The sequence below is a fragment of the Gymnoscopelus microlampas genome (genome assembly GCF_963454915.1).
Source record: "Gymnoscopelus microlampas genome assembly, chromosome: 6".
NCBI classification, from domain to species: Eukaryota; Metazoa; Chordata; class Actinopteri; order Myctophiformes; family Myctophidae; genus Gymnoscopelus; species Gymnoscopelus microlampas.
In genome coordinates, this window is record NC_139943.1 from 16,158,182 (window position 1) to 16,182,445 (window position 24,264).

Genomic DNA, 24,264 nt, shown 5'->3' on the forward strand with positions numbered 1-24,264 from the left:
AAAAAATAAACTCCATAAATCTGAGGTTTTAGATCTGCTATTTCCCGCTATTTTTGTAATATTTAGAAATACGGTTTTGGATATACAAGGTTTCCACCCGACGGCGACAACATACAGTACCCTGTCAGAGGGCGGTCCAGCACCCATAGGGTTGATAAGCCCTAGAGCCATGGTTCTCAAAGTGGGGTCCGGGGACCCCCAGGGGTCCTTGAGCGGGTTCCAGGGGGTACCCAGATAAATGTTGGATAGTAAGTAACCAAATGGACCCTTACTGTATGTTGCTGTAACTCTGAGAGTGTACAAATGGAACCAAATGGACCCGTAAGGGTGGTCCGTGGTCTAATGCAGGGGTTCTCAAAGTGGGGTCCGGGGACCCCCAGGGCCCTACATACATCAGCTATTTTCCAAAAATCTTGATATTCTTTGAAAATGTTTGAATATTTTTTACATTTTTAACACCACATCTGGAACTCTTTTCAGATGGGGGTCCGCGACCAAACCCGCATTCATTTAGGGGTACTTGACCTGAACAAGTTTGAGAACTACTGCCCTAGAGGGCTGATCACCAGTACAGTAGCTGACCCGTCAACCTGAAGTGCCACCGCATGCTGAACTGTCACTGTCAGTGACCTCGCTGTAGTGTAGAGGGACCTCAGCTTGTCAAACATGGCCCGCCACTTATCCAGATAAAATCACTGCCTGGGCCTTTGTTGTTACACATACACCATCATCAGTCTAACCCATTAAGACCTAAAGACGATTCTACAAATGTCTTCTAAATCCCAACAGTATTCTGATAAAACTTATGTTTCTATATCAGTGGTGCTCAAACATTTTCATGTCAAGGCCACCGACCACCGATCCCCATCTCAAAATATGTTGTTCCAAGGACCCCCAGAAGCAAAGATTTTAGTTACAAATGTTCGCTTTAAAACAATATTCAAAGATTTGCACACATTATCACGATTTAAAAAAAAATAGCAGATCTACAAGCTCATAGCACGGCACCGATTGCCGCGCTACGAGCTTGTAGATCTGCTATTTTTTAATAGCCAAAGTGTAAAATAATGTTTTTTAGCTCAAATCAAAAAGTGTTTTTTTGATTTGAAGTGACACAGATGCGTTCCAGGTCTTAATGGGTAGCAGTATAATATCTGAAAACCTATAAGCTGTACATTGAACTGTACAGCGGAAGATTGGGAGCGAGTCTGCAGTTCTAACTGCAATGGGGAGGTCATTACACAGTTTGGGAGGCAGAAGTTCTCCCGGATGTTTTAGGGAAGGTTCTGACAGCTTCCCTGTGTAGTCTTAGCTGATCTGAGTGAGCGGGAGGGGTTGTAGAGTTCGATCAGGCTTTGAAGATATGGTGTTTTGTACTCTGGGAGCTACTGTAATGGAGGGAGCGAAGAAGGGGGGAGACGTGTGAAAATTTTGGCTGGTTGAAGACCAAGCGTGCTGCGGCATTCTGGATCATTTGGAGGGGTTTAAGTGCACATGCCGGGAGGCCAGTGAGGAGCGAGTTACAGTAGTCAAGTTTTGATATGACTGATGTCTGGATAAGGAGCTGGGCTGACTCCTGGGTGAGGAAGGGTCTGATCCTTCGAAAGTTATAGATTGTAAACCTACAGGATCGAGTAACCGCTGCAATGTGTGCCTTGAATGATTGGGGTTAATATATATTTATATTAATCCCAATTTCTTTCCAATATGGCTGCTGTGCATAGAGCCTATTGTGTGCTGGTGTCACACACCGAAAATAGCTGATGTACAAGCTCACAATGTGTCGTATTGGACGCATTGTGAGCTTGCGAAGCGACGCAACAAAAAACAAGAATAAATCAGGCGTATAGCACCTACATCACGCTCACTCTTCTGGCTCCAGTCCTCTGTCTGGTGTTTGCTGTAAGTATGTGGTTAAAGTGATAACAGCTGTTGGTCCAGCTGTTGTTCAGCCAGCCTTTTATGGAGGACTTTTAATGTTAACAATAGGGCTAATCGACCTCCTAAGGCGTGCAGGTAACCTGAGGTAAACCTCATGTGTCCAAAACAGTTCCTTTTTATTGAAAGGAAAGTGAAAATAGCCGATCTACAAGCTCCAACGCATTGCAAGGCGCTGTGAGCTTATAGATCTGCTATTTTCTCTACTTTTGTGCGACACTCTTGTATGATAAAGTAAGGTATTCCATCCATCCATCCATCTTCAACCGCTTATCCGGAGTCGGGTCGCAGGGGCAACAGTTTCAGCAGAGAGCCCCAGACTTCCCTTTCCCGAGCAACGTTAGCCACTTCCTCCTGGGGGACCCCGAGGCTTTCCAACCCCCCATCTGGTCCTTGGTAGGGGGTCTCCTCCCAGTGGGACATGCACCAAAGACCCCCCTAGGGAGACGCTCAGAGGCATCCGTAGCCTACTAGATGCCCGAACCACCTTAGCATATTAGCTTAGTCGTGTTTTGTCATATTGTTGCTGTGGTGTATGTGTATGTGGAACTAACTACGGATGGAAATAGCTTGTAGCTGAATCCGGCATATTTACATGATATCATGTTTATTGATTTAAATGTTCATTAATGTGCACTGTCCCAGAAATAAATAAATAAAGTAAAAGTAAAGTAGTAGTAGTAGTAGTAGGGCATTCATTTACAAAAAACAAAGCATAAAATGCTGAAACATGGAGATAAAAGGTTTCTCCCTGACAGCGACAATACACTACTTATATATAATTATAGTATGCAGCTTGGTGAACCCTGTAATTTCTGTTACCCCTTTGTAGGTGCACCTGGTGCTGTTTTGCTCTTAATTGCTTTGTTTGACTCTTCTTTTGTTCCTCTTTTTTCCCCATAGCCATATGTCAAACAAACTGGATTGTTTATTTGCGTGGTTCAAAACACCTGACTTTTTGCACCTTCAATTTCAAAAGAAATGACCTAATCCTTGAGGTTCACATATTTTTGCCACTCAAAGATATGTGACATTGCATCATTTTCGTCTATAAATAATTGACCAAGTATTCTCTACTTTAGGGACTTGTGTGAAATTTGGATAACGTTTGAGGTCACATTCATGCAGAAAGGTAGAACATTCTAAAGGGTTCATCACAAACTTCCCAGCACCGCTGTGTGCGGTACTAGGTATAATTTGTGTCTTGACCGATAGTCCTTCACGGTGGCCATCAGCAATGTGAGACCTTGTGCTCGGTGACAGTCTATTTTTGAGCAGACCATTATCAGGCAGGTCAGGGAAATCATTGGAGATCCTTCACATCCAATCCATCCACTGTTTCAGGCTGATGCCATAGATAGAGAGCAGTGGTTCCCAAACTTTTTAGCTCAAGACCCAAAAGAGAAATTAGACGAACCAGTGCCATAGTAGAGTACACCAAAGGTAAGGTAAGGTACGCTCAGTGGAGCTACAATGTCTGTCAGGAGGCATACAGCACCCTAAACATTCAAATACTTACACTGTTGTGTGATGGAGTAACGTCTAATGCACCAACTCACGCGCCAAGTCGGTTGGTCAGACAGACACTTATCTAGATACGCTAACTACATACACAAGGACAGAGATTTTGTGCATTTATTGTAACATTGTTGTGGGTGAAATAGGACCCCCCCCCCCCATCTCTCATTTTATTATAGTGCCAAAATGACTAGTTGTCTCCAGACACTTTACATATAGAACAGAGACCCGACGTTTTCCCCCCTGAGCAAGAATTTAGCGATAGTGGCAAGGAATAAACTCCACTTTAACAGGAAATAACCTTGAGCATAACCAGACTCTAGGGTGGGCAGCCATCTGCCATGACCGTGTCTGGGGGGGGGGGGGGGAGAGAGAGAGAGAGAGGGAGAGAGGGAGAGAGAGAGAGGGAGAGGGAGAGGACAGCAGAAGATTAAAGACCAGCTGAAGTGAACATTTGTATTTCAAAAAAGGACATTGTTAACAATAGATGGCAAAAGAAAATCTAATTGTGTCTATTTTTTATATCAAAGGTCCAATCTTAATTACTTCCTGTCAAATAAAAACGTAACGCATGATTACATTGGCAGGTCTGAGCCAATTAAACCCATTAATATGATGACAGGCACCTGTCAATCAGTCTGCTATTGACTCTAGAGGGGGCGGTGCCATTCTGTAGAATGTAATCATTTCAAGGACCAACATAACTCTGAGAGGGTTCAAATGGAACCAAATGGACCCATAATAAGGTTCCATTTGTGCTCTCTCAGAGTTACAGACCTGTAAGGGTCCATTTGGAACCCCCTATAGGAATCGATAAAGGGAACCGTTAAGGAATCGGAGCGTTAAGAGGGAATCGCTAATATAAGGAACCACGAACCGGAATCGTTAACCCATTGAGACCTGAAGCCGATTCTACATGTCTCCTAAATCTCAACAGTTTTCTGAAAAACTTATGTTTCTGTATCAGTGGTTCTCAATCTTTTTCATGTCAAGGACCCCCAAAATGATATGTATTTGGCCGCGGACCCCCATCAAAATATGTTGTTCCAGGGACCCCCAGAAGCAAAGATTTGAGTTAAAAATGTTCACTTAAAAATATATATATATTCAAAGATTTGCACACATTTTCACGATTTTTCAAAAATAGCAGATCTACAAGCTCGTAGCGCGGCACTCTGTGCCGCGCTACGAGCTTGTATATCTGCTATTTTTGAATAGCCCAAAGTGTAAAATAATGCTTTTTAGCAAATCTAAAAATGACACAGTTCCAGGTCTTAATGGACCCTAAAGAATCCCAACCCTAGGAAGAGGAGAGAGGAGCTCAGTGAGCCATGGGAGGTCAGTCCCCCCCAGCAACCTAAAGCAGAATGAAGGGCTAGTCCAAGACGCCAGGCCAGCCCTATATATCAAAAGGAACCTTTTACAGAGGATGTCTGCCTCAGGGACCAAAACTGGAGGGCGGACTCTCTGTATCTAGGCAGGTGTATGTTGTCACATTTGCTATGTTATCTGTGTGTGTGTGTGTGTGTGTGTGTGTGTGTGTGTGTGTGCGTGTGCGTGTGTGTGTGTGAAACGGACGTGGTGATCTGTATTATAAACTCCAACAATGAGATCAGCAGTACAGTATTTGACCACAGTGTTGGTGTAACCATAAGACATTTGCTGGAAAACATTTTACATGCAAGGCTTATCAACTACGAGGCAAAAATGGCATGGCTGCCGAAGGAAGAAATGAATTATCATTAGTGTGTATCCCATGCTGATTGCCAGTCAGTCCCACTCCATAGCGCTGCAGCGTGGGTGTAAAAGTGTTTTCTTCTGATGGCAGGGGGTGAGCTTTTTAAATCACTTCAAAACAAGGCAGGCACGTTGATAAGTGTGCCGAAGCCTTGGTAGACAATAGGTTATCGCCTGAACCAAAACGAGGGCTCCCTTCCCGCTGTCTCAACCAATCACAGGACATCTGACTGGAACAATTTACCCATGGCAATTAGATCAATTATTTAATTTCCTGTTTTCAAAATGTCCTTACTTGATTCACTCAAATCGAACTGTTCTTGTTTCTGATTTTTGTTTTTGATTGTATTTAGATTACTTTTTATTTTTATTTTCTTATGATTTATTTTCATTTTTTTAGATGTTTTTTTTAGATGTAACAGATGTAGTATGGTCTGGGATGGTGTGAGAGCCCTTATGTGTATGTTTTGTTGTTGGTGAATGTTATGCGATTGTTTTTGTCATTCTTTGTATGTTGTGCCTGAGGACCCCCTGGAAGACGAGATGATGCATCTCAAGGGATTTATCCTCCAATACATTTTCAAGTGCCATCCTATAGGGAAAACAAATATTGTCGTGGACACGAATCCCATAGCCTGGAGGGACGGTGCGTCTGAGGTTGTACATTCACAAACAGAACATAGTAATTGTTTGCAAGATGCGGACAGACACACACACACACACACACACACACACACACACACACACACACACACACACACACACACACACACACACACACACACACACACACACACACACACACACACACACACATACGGATGGGGAAAAACACGAGCCCAATACTCTGGGAATTGTATCATATAATTCTATTAACATTTAGAGACTTTTGCATTGTGTCGTATACTGTATTGTGTTGTGTGCGAGGCATTTCCCCCTCGAGCACGATGAAGACAATCCTGAGTAGTGAAATGGTATGGAATAAACCAGAGCGAGGGAGGGGTGACTGAGCGAGCGAGAGAGAGAGGGTGGGAGAGACGGAGAGATCAATGCAGTAGCAGGCAGATAAACAGAAAGTCTCAGAGCTCAGTGAGTTTTCTTTTCTTTTAATCTTGTTTGTCATTGCTTACAGAAGCTTACAGCGCTATAAGTTCACTCATGGGTCTGGAGATGGGATTACTGCCTTACTGAAACAAATAATAATTGCATTCCTCCGATGTGACTGAATGTGACAACAAAAATAATGGAAGAAGAGCAGAGGCGAAATGACCAAAAACAGGAATCCTTAACCACTTTAAACCTGGTGTGGTCCTATAGGCGAAAATGTTAGGTTTTAAAAAATGTTCAGAGATTTTCAATAATTAAGAAAAATTCACACATCTTTCAAAAAAAATACGAAAATAGCTAAATGTGTTGTCTATTACTGCTATTTGTTTGTTGGATGACAAAGTATACAGGAGTTTTACAATCCTAAACGATTTGGGAATCTGGTTGCAACACACACTACTACAGCATACTTAAAGTGGTGTAATACAATTCAAGTGTAATACACTTAAAGTTTATACTTTAAGTGTTTACACTTAAAGTGTATACTTTAAGTGTTTACACTTTATGTTTATACGTAAAGTGTAATACATTTTAATAAGCAGAAAGTACAGCTGTTTTTGGCATGGCAACCACAGAATCTACAGTGACATATGCTGTATTATGCCAGTATATAAAGGCAGTTCCCGTGGGTTATGGCTGCATACAGAACAGCAGCACTATAGTGAATAAAATATGATTCAGATTGTCTATTTCTGCTATTTGTTGGTTGGATGACGAAGTATATAGGGCTTAAGTGGTTAATCATATGCAACTAAATAACAGTCTTTTATTTGTCTGTTGCAAGTTAAGCTGGGATCAGAGTTAATCCTAAATGATTTGGGAATCTGAACCGCTCTAAAAGAGCACTTACAGGTGGCTGCAATTGGGAACTGGCCCCTGTAAGAAGTCAAAGCCTTTTGAACTGTACTTCCCTGTGCTCTTTGCAAACTGTGTTTTAGATGTCAAAGGTCATGTCTCACCTATAGACACAGGATCTGACACGAATTATGACCTGATGGTCAATTAAATGTATCCCTTGAGCAAGCAGGCAGGCTCTATTAGCCCAATGGTAAAAAAAAACAGCACTTGCGCCGGAAACAGGGTTCAAATCCGGTGTTGAAGAGGAAAGTTACATGCAACCTTAAGATGATCTTAAACATAAACACACTACAAGTTTTTAAAAATAGTGGTTATTCACAAAACTACACTACTAAGATTATCGGGCTTGCCGGAGCAACACAAAATGCAACACCTCGACGTGATGATGTGTTATATAATATATAATATCACACACTGACTTGAGGGTCAGTGGTTTCACATCTCAGCAGCTGTGTTTATTCACACGTTCATGCAAATTTGATCAAATTAGGTAACTACAAAATGTGTTGCTCTGCAACTTTAATAAGCAGAAAGTACAGCTGTTATGTACTAACTAACTTTTTTTTCCGCTTTTGGCACTTGGCAACCACAGAACCTACTTTTTCATGTCAAGGACCCCCAAAATGATATGTATTTGGCCGCGGACCCCCATCTCAAAATATTTAGTTCCAGGGACCTCCAGAAGAAAAGATTCGAGTTACGAAAAATTGGTTAATTTACGAAAAAAACACAAAAAGTAAAAATACGGAGATAAGAGGTTTCATGCCCAGTCGGCGCCGATATGCTTTATTATGCCAGTATAAGGCAGCTCCCATGGGGTTATGGCTACACACTGAACAGCAGCACTAAGTGATTAAAATATGATTCACACTGTGTGTACACCTGTCACCTGCTGGAACATTCCAATCCACTGTATTTTTAGCTTGTCAGTGAAACAAATCTAAATGTAGACCTGCTGCTGCTGCTGTTGTTGTTGTTGTTGTTCTTTTTGGGGTTTTGTTTTCATCAACACATCATTTTCTGTCGTGAAGTCACCAAGGTCAACTCTGACTTATTCAACTTTGCTTAAAAAACAACAACAACAACAACAACAACAACGGTGTGATGAAAGCAATTGCTATTATTTGTAATAGGCGTTTAGTAGCAGCCAGCCGCCTAAGTGAACTGTTTCCTTGTTTAGTCCATAGACTGTATAAAAGAGATGGACAAAGCCAGACCGCTGGTTTCTACAGACCGAAAATGAAGCCGATGGTTCAGGAATTAGAAATCCGCCATCTCTAATATAAGCCCAAAAGCACGTCGGGAACAGGAACCGCAAAACAATCCCCAAAGAATGCTATTGGTTGGGTAGCTTGTCAATCAAGAGCGGGGGCGGGGAATTAATGCTATTGGTTGTGTAGCTTGTCAATCAAATCATCCCGCCCCTCTTAGAGAATAGCCTATTTTATCGTCAATTTTTGTATAAATGGGACCATAATTTAGCAAAACGCATGTCATGATGATTGAAAGGAGACTTTAAACTAGCGACTGGAGGCATATAGAATTTATGACAGTTTGCTTGCGTTAAAACAAATTCTTTCTGACACCTGCAGGGGTAAAACAGCGAAACTATGAACTGTCTCTTCCGTATTGGAGTCAATGTAAAAATCACAGACAGACAGACAGACAGACAGACAGACAGACAGACAGACAGACAGACAGACAGAGCGGGTGAGAGAGAGAGAGCGAGGGCGAGAGACAGGCAGGCAGAAACTGCTCATATCAAACATGGTAATTAATGGAATGACTTACATGGCTATTACCAGAGGAAGACATGACTGATTAACAGAGGTGATGTGTGTGCGTGTGTGCGAGCGTGCGTACAGGCGTATGCATATGTTTAAATATATTTTAGTGAACGGATATGACAAACAGCTAGGTTACACTACAGCTTCCGTTTTGCTGCTTTTAACCCTTTAAGACCGGGAACGCATGTGTCATTTTAGATATCTTTGGCTATTCAAAAACAGCACATATATAAGGTCATAGCGCGGCACCTATTTTTCCGGTTCCCGGATTAAATGGGTTAATGTAGGTTTAGTTACAGACTCTATGTAGCATTTGAAGATTGTGGAATAGTTGCCTGGCCTGATGAGAGACTACTAGGTTTAGGGGTTACATTAGTTATTACACTTGTGTTGTGCACAAAAAAATAACAGATCTACAAGCTCACAACTGTGACTGGTTTCGAGGTTGTAGATTTGTTATTTTCGGCTTCAGCGTTAGGGTAAAAAATAATAAAATTGCTGATCGCTAAAATGTTGATGTGCTCACAAGTATAGTTATACAAACGTATGTGTGTATTTGGGCGTGCGTGTGTCGTGTGCAAATGAGCGAAAATCAGATATTGGATTGGAGTGAGTGTGTGTGTGTGTGTGTGTGTGTGTGTGTGTGTGTGTGTGTGTGTGTGGGAGAGCGAGGAGGACAGAAATAGCAAAGCGTTGGCAGCGGCTTTGACAGTGACGGATGGCAGGTAATGAACGAGTGTCTCGGCCCATGATCATGTTTCACGTCATAAAACACAGAGTATAGCGTCCGGCTCGCTACATGATGAATGTGGTAATGTCTGGCTAATAGCTAGCATGCTGCCCCGAACGTTACAGAGCGCAGCAGGGCTCGATCCCCAAACCTTTTCAGCCCAATAAGGCCCCTTTTACCGCCAGGTTTTCCCCGCCTAATTTTGAAACAGTTCAGAGTGTTTCCACTGAAAATGATTTGGTTCAGTACCCTAAAAGTTGGTTCGGAACTGGGAACCAAAGTGGGCTTGTCACTATTCTACTGGTTGGAAGTGACAGATGCGATATAAACAATGGCAAAAGCAAGCGGAAAATCGATTCTACGAATGTCTTCTAAATCCCAACAGTATTCTGAAAAAAACATATGTTTCTATATCAGCGGTTCTCAAACTTTTTCATGTCAAGGACCCCCAAAATTATATTTATTTGGCCGCCGACCCCCATCACAAAATATTTTGTTCCAGGGACCCCCCAGAAGCAAAGATTTTAATTAAAAATGTTTGCTTAAAAACAATATATATTCAAAGATTTGCACACATTTTCATAATTTTTATACAATTTTTATACAATTTTTATACAAGCTCATATGAGCTTGTAGATCTGCTATTTTTGAATAGCCAAAGTGTAAAATAATGCTTTTTAGCTCAAATCAAAAAGTGACACAGATGCGTTCCAGGTCTTAATGTTAATCTTAGGTCATATCTTATAATGGGTTATATAAAAGAAAAGAAAAGTGAAACTGTAACTGTAACTGCCATTAACGATTGAATTTCCCCACGTTAAATGGACAGTTTGACCGGCCATATTCGACACATTGCTGGTCAGGCCTGGCATAGAACCTGCGGGGCAACTGGGGACCCCCGCCCCAAATTACAATGGTTTTGCTTTAAACTGGTGGACACACAAGCCGGTTCCATGAAAAAGCACCAAGGTTCCAAAAATCTATCCAGTTCTGGAACCAAAGTTCTTTTGGTGGAAAAGGGGCCTCAGTGTCTCCCTGGCCGGGACCCAAACGTACAAGAAAATACATTATGAATTAACCACTTAATAAGGCCTTTTTCAAAATTTGTGAAAACACCAGATCTGCAGGCTTGCATAGGTTGTAGATCTGCAATTGTTTGACTTTTTAAAGTACTGATTAACTGATTACATGTTTTGTTCAGGAAATGTACCCACGACCCATAAAAATGTGTCAGCGATCCGAAAATGGCTCCCGACCCATTGTCTGGGAACCCTTGATATACAGTAGAACATAATGGAGACATGCTTGCCAGGCTCGCCACGTTAACAATAAACAAAACAAAACAGATAATTAAATGTGACTCGATATGTACCACTCCATGCCGAATAGGCTACGCTAAATTAGCCGTGATTAATGTGTGAATATGATACGTGTCATAGCAGGTGCTTTCTGCCAGCATGCACACAAACCGACTCTCCCACTGTTATGTGGAGAGGAGTTACCACACTACATTTATAGGGGTGCAACAGTTAATTGATCTACTTGAATTAATCAATTATTATAAAAACGTGTTATGTGTGGGTGCCTGTGTATGCCCATGTATGGACGAAAGGGGGACAGACTTTTATGGCTGGGGCCTAAGGACAAAGGGGGCATGCCCATGTATGGAGAAAACAGGTACAAAGCCTCATGTAAGTCAGACCCCCTGGGTCTAGCAACAAAAATAGTAGATCTACAAGCTCATTGCCGTGCTGTATGAGCTTGTACATCTGCTATTTTTTGAATAGCCAAAGAAATGTAAATGTGAATGTAATGTCACTGTTAACCAGCATCCCTGTCTTCTCTCTCAGGAGCTGGACTCATCATCATCTTCAGAGCCAGAGGAGAGTTCATCATCATCATCATCATCATCATCATCATCATCATCATCAGATGAGGAGGTCCCACAGAGCGACGCTGAAGGTGAGGCTTTGAACTCATTGGTGGAAGAAGTACTCTTGAGGAAGTACTCAGTTAACCCATTAAGACCGGGAAAGTATTCGTAATTATAGATTTTAACCACTTTAACCTTTTATACTTTTGGCTATTCAAAAATAGCAGATATATACAAGCTCATAGCGCGGCACCGAGTGCCGCGCTATGAGCTTGTAGATCTGCTATTTATTGAAAGATCATGAAAATGTGTGCAAATCTTTGAATATAATTTTTTTAAAGCGAACATTTATAACTCAAATCTTTGCTTCTGGGGGTCCCTGGAACGAAATATTTTGAGATGGGGGTCCACAGCCAAATACGTATAATTTTGGGGGTCCTTGACATGAAAAAGAACCACTGATATTTTAGCAACATAAGTGTTTCAGAAGGATTTAGAAGACTTTTTTTAGATGTGTTCCTGGATTGAATGGGTTAAAAGTAAAAGTCCTGTATTCAAAATGTCACTTGAGTTAAAGGGCACAAAATATACTTTGCTGCTGTCGGGCAGGAACTCCTATCTCCATAGTTTAACTTTTTTCCCCCCTTTTCCGTAAATGAATGCCCTACTTGATCGTACTACAGCGTCACACACAAGCATCAAAAGTAGCAGATCAACAAGCTCGAAAGCTTCTTGATCTGCTACTTTTGCAATTTTTGAATTTGAATCCTTAAAAGTAACAGTTTTGGACACATGAGGTTTCCCCCCCAACAGAGACGACTTAAAGTACTAAAGTTAGAGCTTGTAGATCGGCTTTTGTTGAATAATCTAAATCAGTAAAGTAACTAGTAACTAAAGCTGTCAAATAATTATTCCGGAGTAAAAAAGTACAACATTTGCGTCCAAGATGTAGAGGAGTAGAAGTATAAAGAATTAAAAGTAAAGTAAGTACTAATAAATGTACCTACATAAATGTACAGTACTTAAATATACTTACTTTCCACCACTGTTGAACTGACATTTGAAGTGTATTTTCTCCGCAGTCATTAACATCTTTGCTGAACCTGTCTGAACAACTGAATCAACTTTGTCTAAACCTTATTGCGTTGCTTAATAAATCATTGACGTTTGAATCGTATAGTTCCTAAATCAGTCCTGGCTCCGGAGACTATCTTGGGCTAGACGTTTTCAAATCAATCTATGTGCTTTAAATGCTTTAAATGCATTCAATCACACACACACACACACACACACACACACACACACACACACACACACACACACACACACACACACACACACACACACACACACACACACACACACACACACACACACACACACACACAGACACACACATCCCTTTGACATAAAATAACAGCGCAATGCTCTGCAAGTTGTTTTTCCTACTGTTGAAATGAAAAGACTTTCGTTGTTTGCCTCAAAAACAGAAAAAGGTAAATTGTGGTAAGAACAAATACTTATTAGGGGTGTGCCGATATATCGTCCCACGATATATCGCGATACGTTTTCGTGACGATATGTATCGTTTTGGGGAAAAAAAATATCGTTTTTATTTTTATTTTCATTTTATTTTTTATTTTTTTTACAATCATTATAATCAGGCATGCAAACAGCCCTGAGGTGAAAAGGGTGACAACATGTTTTTTTTTTGGGGGGGTCAGGTGTCACACTATTGCCCTATTTGGATTGAAAACGGCTATTGTAGCTGAAAAGCTACAAGTTTGCATGTCTGAATAATGCAAAAACAGAATTATTTGTTTGCATTTACTTTTTTTCTCCCCCATATATTTTCATAATAAAAAAAGTGCGTATCGTATCGAAATCGTATCGAAGTTGTGAGCCAAATATCGTATCGTATCGTTTGGTGAAATTAGTGTATTGGCACACCCCTAATACTTATACAACGGTGTCACGTGTTTCCCGAATTTGAAGTCAGTCGGTCGCACGGTTCTCGAGATACGTTTTCTACGAATGCACAGATGGGCAGAGATTTTGCGCATTTATATTATTATTATTTTTATTATTATTATATTACAGACAATAATATGCGTTTATATAACTAATGGATGAACGTGAAAGTGCATAATAATGGAAGTGCTTTAAATATGTCTACTAGCATATTATTCTGTTGCTGTGCCTGAGACTATGTTTTTAATTCATTTATTTATCTTCATTTAAAAAAAAACATTATAATAATTATGCATAAATATAATTATGCTTTTCTATCCAGGGCTTCTGTATGCTCTGCGTTACTTTTTTTCAAGGGAAGTTTTCAACGGTCAATTAGAGGTTTTTCATGAGTCAAAGGGTGCCCGCAGGCTGTGAGAACTGGGCTGGAGTCTCCATCTCTGGGCGTTCCCCGGTGCCAATGTTCCCTTTTTAACCCATTAAGACCGGGAACGCATCTGTGTGTCACTTTAAGATGTCTTTGGCTATTCAAAAATAGCAGATCTACAAGCTCGTAGCGCGGCACCGAATGCCGCGCTGCGAGCTTGTAGAGCTGCTATTTTTAGAAAGAAATCGTGAAAAGTGTGTGCAAATCTTTGAATATATATACATTTTTAACTCAAATCTTTGCTTCTGGGGGGTCCCTGGAACAACATATTTTGAGATGGGGGTCCGCGGCCAAATACATATAATTTCGGGGGTCCTTGACATGAAAAAAGTTTGAGAACCACTGATATTGTAGCAACATACGTTTTTTCAAAAAACTGTCAGGATTTAAAAGACATGTGTATAATCCCCAGAAGCAAAGATTTGAGTTAAAAAATGTTGGCTTTAAAAAATATATATATTCAAAGATTTGCACAAACCTTCACGATTTAAAAACATAAATAGCCCAAGAAATCAAAAACGTACACATTCTTTCCCGGTCTAAATGAGTTAAACATGATGAAAATTACTTATGTGGCCAGTGGGCGCATATTCCTCTCCCTGTGCCCTATCTTTTCTGCTCCCCTTTCGTGTCTCCCTGGTATGCATTCTAATTCCCCGAATGAAATTATAACCTGATAACCCTGAAGAAATAATAACCTGTAGCTAGATTTGAGATAATTTGTATCCTTAATGATTTTTCTCACGAGGGTATTAAAAGGCGACGGTAAACGGCACTCTGTAAATCTCTAACAATGCAAGGCCTTGTTGTTTTGTTCCTTCTCTAAGATGCCTCCCGCTTGAAACCGTGTGACTGGCCTACGTTTCGGACCAAAGGGAGGGGGGATGCGAGGTAAGGTGAAATCATCTGAAGAAAGAAAGAGGAACTTCTTTATTCACAGAGACAATGACACAATTTGATGAACCAAATCATTTTGAAGCATCTTTTCTTTTATTTTATTAATCCATTAAATCCGGTAACGCATCTGTGTAATTTTAGAGTGCCGCGCTATGAGCTTGTAGATCTGCTTTTTTTGAAAATTCATGAAGATTTGTGCAAATCTTTGAATATATATATTTTTAAAGTGAACATTTGTAACTTAAATCTTTGCTTTTGGGGGTTCCTGGAACAAAATATTTTGAGATAGCGATCCGCGACCAAATACATATAATTTTGGGGGTCCTTGACATGAAAAGGTGTGAGAACCACTGTAGCAATGGTTTTCAGAAAATTGTTATTATTTAGAAGACATTTGTAGATAATTGATTTATACACTGCGATACAAGTTTTAAATAAAAATAAAGACCTTTCTGCGCCATTCCAACTCGTTTTGGATGGTCTGCGTTGCGTGACGACACTCCAAAATAGAAGCGAAGCCCCGAACAGGTTTCAAACAGGTTTTGACGCGCCCACTTAGACACCTCCAGTGTGTCTCTACAGCCGTTGGTACGTGGGTGCGTTTGACGACGCGAGCTTCTGACACTTTCAGTCAGTGTGTCGGGGGCCTTTATCACGCTCTCAATCCTTTTATCACTCCTCCTCTCACCAGGCAGGTCAAATAAAGGCTGGGTATGTGATAAAACGGTTTACTCCATACACATTTTACACAGATTGAACGGAGTTAAAAAAAAAAGTGCATCAAACAGAGTCAAGGTCTTCTTGTACAGCAGCATGGCTGTGATATTTTGAAGCGTGTCCTCATATGACATGAAGGCAATCGGCCAGAGCTGCTCATGCTGGCCTTGTAGCGCTGTTTCCCAAAACGCTGGGTTGGGACTCATTGTGAGTAAATATCCCTTTTTTAGTTTGTTTCCTACATTTAGTTTTTAATCTTTATTATTTCATTATTTAAAAAAAAAAAACGAAAATTCACACTTTTTCATGAATTAGCTAGTTCAAACATTTGTTCAAAATAATTTCATAAATACATAAGAGATTCCATAAATTAGAAAAAACAACAATTTTTTGTTGTATTATTATTTTTTATTTTTAGATTCGTTTTTGGCTTCTCCGTCTTTATTGATAGTTTTTAAGTGAAGATAGACAGGAAAGATGGATAAGGATAAGGATAATTCCTTTTAACAGGTCGTTCATGAAAGTCCTTGCGGTCTTGTTTCCAATGAGAACCTGTGAGCAATTAGGGGTTAAGAGTCTTGCTCAGGGACAAATTTCATTTCATCAACACATATGCTGACATGGCCTGGAATCGAACCTGGGGCAACCAGGGCCTCTGGCTCCCTAGGCGGGCTCACTAACCATTCAGCTATGGCCGCCCCAGAAGTAGAGAGATACGGGGAGAGACACACCCCAAACGTCGTCGGGATTAGAATCTAAGTGCCCGGACTGCTAGGTCTGCAGTCCGGGCCAGAAAAACTAACTTTTAAGAAGTAGTGAAAATAGCTGATCTACAAGCTAGCAACGTGTCGCAGAGCTTGTATATCGGCTATTTTCACTAGTTTGGGTCCCGCGGGAGACATAAAATGTCTCTTTTGGGTTTCGAGCTAAAAAGTTTATGGAACCACTGCCTTACATAGCACCTTGTTTTCTCCTCCACAAGGAGCCTGTCGCCTCCTTGTGCTGCAGTGCTCTTCAGGAGGAGGGACCACGGTCCCAGAGAGCTGAAGGAAGAGGAGGAGAGAGCCGACGACGAGGAGGAGGCCCAGCATCAACATCGCACCATGGTGGACACGTTGGCGGAGAGACCCGGGGCGGGCATCCCCCACCACGACCGCAGGCTCTATCGCGCCGCAGCCGTGCTCGCCAAATCCATCCCTGGATTCAGCATCCTGGCCTTCCCGGACTTTTGGGGTCACCTCCCACCGCCGGGCAATGAACCCATGGCTCCACGCAAACCCAAACTACAGAGGTAAGACCCTGCTGCAACACAGTGGGCTATAATACATTTTTGGGATTTTTGTATTAATCCATTAACCCTTTAAGACCTGAGGTGATTCTTTAAAATGTTTTCTAAATCCAAAACAGTTAAAAAAAAAAATCTAAACATTTTTTTCAAGATTTTTCAAAAATAGCAGATCTACAAGCTCATAGTGCGGCACTCGGTGCACTATGTGTTTGCAAATCTTTGCTTCTACAAATGTCTTCTTAATCCGAACAGTTTTTTGAAAATGCTGATGTTATAATCATTGGTTCTCAAACTTGATATGATATCAAGTTTGAGATATGATGATATGTATTTGGCCGCGGACCCCCATCTCAAAATATGTTGTTCCAGGGACCCCCAGAAGCAAAGATTTGAGTTACAAATGTTCGCTTTAAATATATATATATATTCCGCGTCATCAGTGCCCAGACCCTAGGTGGGGTTGGCGAAAGGGCCTCTCTGTGTGAAGTTTGCATGTTCTCCCCATGTCCCCTCCCCTTTTCCAAAAATAGCAGATCTACAAGCTCATATCGCGGCACTTTGTACCACGCTATGAGCTTGTACTGTATATCTGCTATTTTTTAATAGCGAAAGTACAATATCCAGTTTCATTGCTATGCCGATGATACCCAGCTCTATCTTCCACTCAAACCCTCCGACCCTATAGTTACCTACTGTATCCTTCCTCAAAGCTTGCTTGGCCGATATTCACTCCAGGATGTCTCAACATTTCCTACAGTTTACCTCCGACAAATCTGACATTATTCTATCTGGTCCCCTCAGTTCACAAATCACCATTCTAGAAAGTCTTGGCCCCTTGGCAACTAATGTGACCCCCGTTGCGAGGAACCTGGGTGTCCAATTTGACTCCGACCTCCGGTTTGAAAGCCAGGTAAAAAAAGGTGGTACAAACCTGCTTCATGCACATAAGAAACATCTACAGTATAAGGCAATCTTAAGACTGTTGTTAATGGTCTCGCTCCTAGCTATTTATTTGATATGGTGGAGATGGAGATTCATAAGGCTAATTTGGTGAACTAAGGAGATCGGGCATTCGCCATAAAGGCCCCTAGACTCTGGAACAGCCCACTACCAGATCATTGACGAGTTTGAAATCCCTCTTCCTACAGAATGGCCTTTTTAACTGCTTGATATATTGTTTGTTATTGCTCTGTTGTTCTATTGTAAACTTAATATATTACTGTTATTGCATTGTTGTTGTTTGATTACTGTTTTGATTGTTCAAAAGTGCTATACAAATAAAGGTATATTATTTATTATTATTTTAAAATCGTGGTTAAAGTGGTTACACAGATGCGTTCCCGGTTTTAATGGGTTAACCAGGAGAGAAAATACATTGATGATTAACCACTTATACCCATATGATTGAGCGGATTAGTGTATTTTCTGTTTTCTGTTATCGTGGGGAAAGCTTTCGCAGAAAATAGCCGATCGACAAGCTTACAACGCATCGCATAGACACTGTTTGTAAAAAGTTAATCAAAACAATGACCTCGGAACAATTCTGCCCCCAGTTCTTTCATTCTGGATTTAAAAGCATTTAACATAATTAATTCAGCAAGTTTCCCTATCATTCTGCAAAGAATTCCATGCAGAGTTCACAGAATACATACATAATTATAGTAATTACACAACTACATGCAACAGAATTACAATATGTAACAGAATTACAATAATAGTATTTAACAATTATATCACAGCTTGTGTGCAAAGCACATAAATCTGATTAATGATATAAAAAAAAAAAAAATGTTTATGTAGTTGTGTTCCTCAGAAAGGTAGGATGGGGATAACTGATAATAAACACATTTTAAACATAATACACATCTAGAGATAATAAATCACAGACATCAGCTCTATTGACTGAACACTAGAAGCACGAGTATAACCAAGGTAACATTGTATAAACGCGTATAACAGGTAAATTAGAGGAAACGGAGCGTAACAGAGCATAAAGACCAATTTAAGCCACGCACGATGAATGTGTCGTCAAAACGTAAAAAAAAAACGTTGTGGAGGACATTCGGCGACGGCATCGCGTACCTCTGGAAAAATGAAAGGTAGCAGATGATTCATATAATGTCATATACGCAGAGTCAGACTAGTTGGGAAGACAAAGTAAGCTCTGTTACCGCAGAGATTCATGAGACCACATTCACTTCCTTGTTTACATTTTGCGGGTGATGCTTTGGGCAAGTTGAAGACAGTGTGAATGCTCAGATCTCAGAATGTTGTGACACACGTAGTGTGGCTCAAAGCATGAATTGGCCTTAAGAGGGAACATAGTGTAATAGAGTTCAGCAGAGTATAACAGAGTAGAGAGTCCTCAACGGGCCCGAACAGATTGGACCTTCCGTTCCAGAGATGGTCGATGGTTTGAGTTCTTCTGGCCATTTTCAGCTTGACATTTATGTCTGCTCAGCAAAGAGCATGTTATTTAAGGTCATCTGTAGGATTAGATGGAATCAGTCGAGGTTGATTCCAAAATGTTTGTAAACAATGTTTCATTACTTCAATGTTGAGGAGGAGCTTTTTACTTTGTCCTTCTCTATGGACATTATATAATTCAGTTTGGAAGGTAACTGTTATGAGTGAGAAAATTAGGGTCTATTTTCTATTAGTACAGATATTTATGGGGAGGTGTACTAAGAATATAAATATACCAGAATACACAACATAATATTTAATGATATATTTTTTCTTTTCTTAGAAGCATACAGTTTAACCACTTTAGCCCTATTTTATACTTTGGCTATTCAAAAGTAGCTGATCTAGCTCACAATGTGTTGTGGAGCTTCACCATTTTTGAAAAGTTGTAAAGAATGTTGACAAATCTCGAAAACTAATTTTAGAAAACATTTAATGTTGACAGAAATAGGGACGCCCGGGGTTAGCAAAAACAAATTGGTAAAAAAGCTTTTAGGAGGAAATTTTCCGGTTGAGTGATGGAAAATCACAAAACTAGGCGGTTATCCCATTAAAACTGGGAAAGCATCTATGTCATTTAAAGATTTTTTTTGCCGTTGGGTGTTCAAAAATAGCAGATATACAAGCTCACAGCGCGTCACTTCGTGCCGCGCTGTAAGCTTGTACATCTGCTATTTATGAACATTTTTTTTAAAAAGTGTGAGAAGACTGAGAACTACTGATTTAAAAGGCATTTTGTAGAATGGGCTCCTCAGGTCTTCATGGGTTATAGTGCATTGAGATGAGAGGCCATATTGTGTTGACAGCATTACAGGCAGAAATGTGTAGACGGGACAGTGATGTGTGCATGTTTTGTGAAGATAATGCCAAGTATTAGGGACACCACATATCTGGTGGCTGTGAGTTCAGCGTGAGTTCAGTGGAGGTTGAAAGAGAGAGAGAGAGAGACGCTACTAGAGCTCAGTCTTGTCTTTGAACGTGTGGTTAATCACAGTGAGCCAGCTGGACCGAAATGCTGCTGATGTGAAAACTTTGTTTTGGACAGACATTCTCTATTATCGCCTTGTTGGGGGACTGGCAGACCGCTTCCACAGGCCTGCGGAACCTTACAATAAAGAGCCCAGACAGAGTCATTGTGTATTCAGACTTCATTGATTTATCTCAGCGGTTGATAAATATATTAGCGTGCGGTCGTAAATTCCACGACAAGTTGGAGTATGGAGGCAATGGCAGCCCTCTCTTGCATAAAGACAATGTTTGGGAATGAGTGACGCTGTAGTATGACGAAGTAGGGCATTCATTTATGAAAAAACATAAAACGTTAGAATATGGAGTCAAGATGTTTCTGCCCGACAGCAAAGATATTTAACATAAACTACTGTGTTAATCTTGTGTTTACTGATGCTACATCACCATACTGCATGGTTTTCTTTCTTCTTATTCAGTAATTGTTTTAAATCTTAATTCTTAAATAAGCATAATAAGTTACCTTGTCTTGTTAAAGAGATAGGATGTTAACTTAGTGAATTATTTGATGCGCAAAAAAACCCACGTAATGCCTTCCTTCGTAATTCCTTTTCTGAAACGTACCTTTTCGACATGCGTATTGGTTCTCAACCTCTACAGGCCCCCAAAATAATCATATTTGAACTGGGGACCCCTCCACCCTGACATGCTCTTGGAATTGTAGCAGCTGAGACATTACATTTAGTTTGACTTGGTTCCACAGATAAATAGTGTGAAAATAGCTGATCTACAAGCTCACCGTTGTAAGCTTGTAAATCAACTATTTTCAAATGCCAATGTTTGACCAGTTTTTATAGGGTTTGGGGCTCACACAGTCTATATGTAGAACATCATAACAACATTATATCTTTATCTACAAAATTAGCTGATCTTGTTTATGTCAGTATGGGATTATTTACAATCTCCATCTTCAACGTATCTGGGTTTATTAGTGTTTGTGAGTCTGTGTGTCTGGGTATGCATGTGAATGTTTTTTTTTGTGTCTGCAATTATTTGTATATGTGCCCTGTATGTCTGTACTGTATGTGTACGTACAACAGTTCAAAGTGTGCTGGTCGTGTGTGTGTGTGTGTGTGTGTGTGTGTGTGTGTGTGTGTGTGTGTGTGTGTGTGTGTGTGTGTGTGTGTGTGTGTGTGTGTGTGTGTGTGTGTGTGTGTGTGTGTGTGTGTGTGTGTGTGTGTGTGTGTGTGTGTGTGCGCGCGCGTGCGTGTGCGCACTTCTTCACGTCTTCCCAATGAGACATTTTCTCAGCACTTTCATGAGGCCAACAGACGCTGACATTTAAAAAATGTTAAAGACCTAATTTCGCTGTGAACTTTATCTAATTATTTTGCCAGTATGTATGCGCTCACAAATAAATAAATAAATAAAAGGAACAGTTTAAGTCTGCAGTCCCTTAACAGGACTACTGTTAAGGCTATTTTGTTGGGGCCGCTTTGTGAGTAAATTGTCCCGAGTGTGGAATGAGATTAGGCCTTAATGTGAGAGACCTTTCAAGCTCTGTCTAATTTCAAACCCAAATGGTCTTTTTTTTCCTCCTTCTTTTCTGTCGCCTTTGCTTCTGTCTGTGTTCTATAATTGGACGGGACTGCTTTTATCAAGTGCTTTACCAAAGAGCAGGCAGGCAACTAATCATTATGGGGTAAAGACCCGTATGTATTTAAGTTCTATTTCCCTTTTCTTCTCTTTAATCTTCTCTTTAATCTTCTCTTCTCTTCTCTTCTCTTCTCTTCTCTTCTCTTCTCTTCTCTTCTCTTCTCTTCTCTTCTCTTCTCTTCTCTTCTCTTCTCTTCTCTTCTCTTCTCTTCTCTTCTCTTCTCTTCTCTTCTCTTCAATCTGCTCTGCTCTGCTCCTTAACACTATTTGTAAAGGATTTTGAATATAGGATGATGCACAACAAAGATAAGGATAGGGAACACCAACTGTGTGTGTGTGTGTGTGTGTGTGTGTGTGTGTGTGTGTGTGTGTGTGTGTGTGTGTGTGTGTGTGTGTGTGTGTGTGTGTGTGTGTGTGTGTGTGTGTGTGTGTGTGTGTGTGTGTGTGTGTGTGTGTGTGTGTGTGCGTGCGTGCGTGCGTGCGTGCGTGCGTGCGTGCGTGCGAGCGAGCGAGCGTAGGTGCATGTTTATGTATAACTAAGTGAACATTGTTAAATAATAAAGTGTAATCCTTATAATTTTGACCTATTTGATTCCGCTGGGAAAATCCGGTTTTCAGCTTCACCCAGCTGATTGCTACCCAAGTGGTCAGGCTTAAGTGCATAGGGGTTATAAGTGTCTTGCTCAGGGACACCTCAATACATTGCCGGAGACGGGAATTGAACATGGCTGGGACCTTTAGTTTCCCAGGCGGGCCCTCTCTATACCCATTCAGCAATGTTCTTCAAGCTGTCTGCACTCACTGTGGAAAATAGGATGATATGGAAAATAGTGTCCAGCTAGACTTGACAGATGAAGGGAGGAAAGAAAGTGCAGTATAAAAGTTTGGATGAAAGAGGGAGAGAAAAGGTCAGAAAAAGGTTGAGGGTTTTTATTCAAGCCTCAGATAGCCATGGCAACAGTCAAAATTAGGACTCAAGTAAAAAGAGAAGGAAAAACTTTTTTTTAACCCATTTAGACATTAGGCCGATTCTACAAAATGTCTTCTAAATCCCAACAGTTTTTTGAAAAAAACTTGCTATATCAGTGGTTCTCAAACTTTTTCACGTCAAGGACCCCCAAAATTATATGTATTTGGCCGCGGACCCCCATCTCAAAATATGTTGTTCCAGGGACCCCCAGAAGCAAAGATTTGAGTTACAAATGTTCGCTTTAAAAATATATATATTCAAAGATTTGCACTAATTTTCACGATTTTTCAAAAATAGCAGATCTACAAGCTCGAGCTATGAGCTTGTATATCTGCTATTTTTGAATATCCAAAGCAATCTAAAAATGTGTCAGGTGCGTTCCTGGTCTTAATGGGTTAAGGTGGGACCCAAATGAGGAAAGAAGAAGAAGAAAAAAACAGTGACCCAGGTGCACCTCTGAATCTCCAATCAAGTGTTAAATTGGATTGAGATATGGTGGTCTAGGAGGCCAAGGTAAAGGAGGCGGGGGGTCACTCATTTTCACGCTCATAAAAGCGTCTCAGCAGCCACTCATGCAAGTGTTGGAAGGTCTGGAGGAGACCTGTCCCATTAAGACCTTAGGATGAAGGTGATTAGAATGAATGAATCCTACCTTATACTTTCTGTCTCAGGGTTTGACACGTCCACAACCTTGCCAGGAAGATTTAATATTTAATATCCTCAAAGAGAAACTTTTTCTCTCTCTTCATGATGGCGAGAGTTAATTGCAACAATGTCTGAGGTACGATAAAGATGGCAGTGGTCGTCTGGTGTCCAGTCCGGTGTGCTATGCCTGCTTCATGTAACATTGACATTGTCAACCAGACATCAGGGCCCACTTGAACATCTCATAAATCATAAATAATCATCATAAATCATAAAAAAGATCATACATTTTTATTTATTGTCAATCAGTGGATTGTGTTCCACGTAATAACACAATGTTTGCCAATTATTATGCGGGCCCACTTGCGATACCCTCAGCCCGGGCCCATGTGCTGTGACTGCACCAATATGAGGGGTGTTTTCACAGCAAATGTTTAAGTAATAGTAATAATAATACATTTGATTTGTCACCAATCTCAAAAGTGCTACATGGCATAAAAAAAGTCAAGAAAATAAAAAAGTATACATCTAGTTACTGCCTACGACAACATTTCCACTGGGACCCAAATACATTACAGAGAGAGAGAGAGAGGGGGAGAGAGGGAAGGGAGAGAGAGAGGGGAGAGAGAGAGAGAGAGAGAGAGAGAGGGAGAGAGGGAGAGGGAGAGAGAGGGGGAGAGAGAGAGAGAGAGAGAGAGAGAGATAGAGAGAGG

General features: G+C 40.7%; 1 protein-coding gene across 1 annotated transcript in view; it reads left to right on the forward strand.

The window, feature by feature from the left end:
- The window catches only part of agbl1 (AGBL carboxypeptidase 1), a 222,385-nt gene that overhangs the window by 89,498 nt on the left and 108,623 nt on the right, over nt 1–24,264 (forward strand). Inside the window, exons 12-14 of the mRNA XM_084060959.1 lie at nt 11,526–11,637; nt 14,774–14,837; nt 16,543–16,851. Coding sequence (XP_083917085.1) covers nt 11,526–11,637; nt 14,774–14,837; nt 16,543–16,851 — 485 coding nt within the window. The remainder of the gene's footprint in view (nt 1–11,525; nt 11,638–14,773; nt 14,838–16,542; nt 16,852–24,264) is intronic.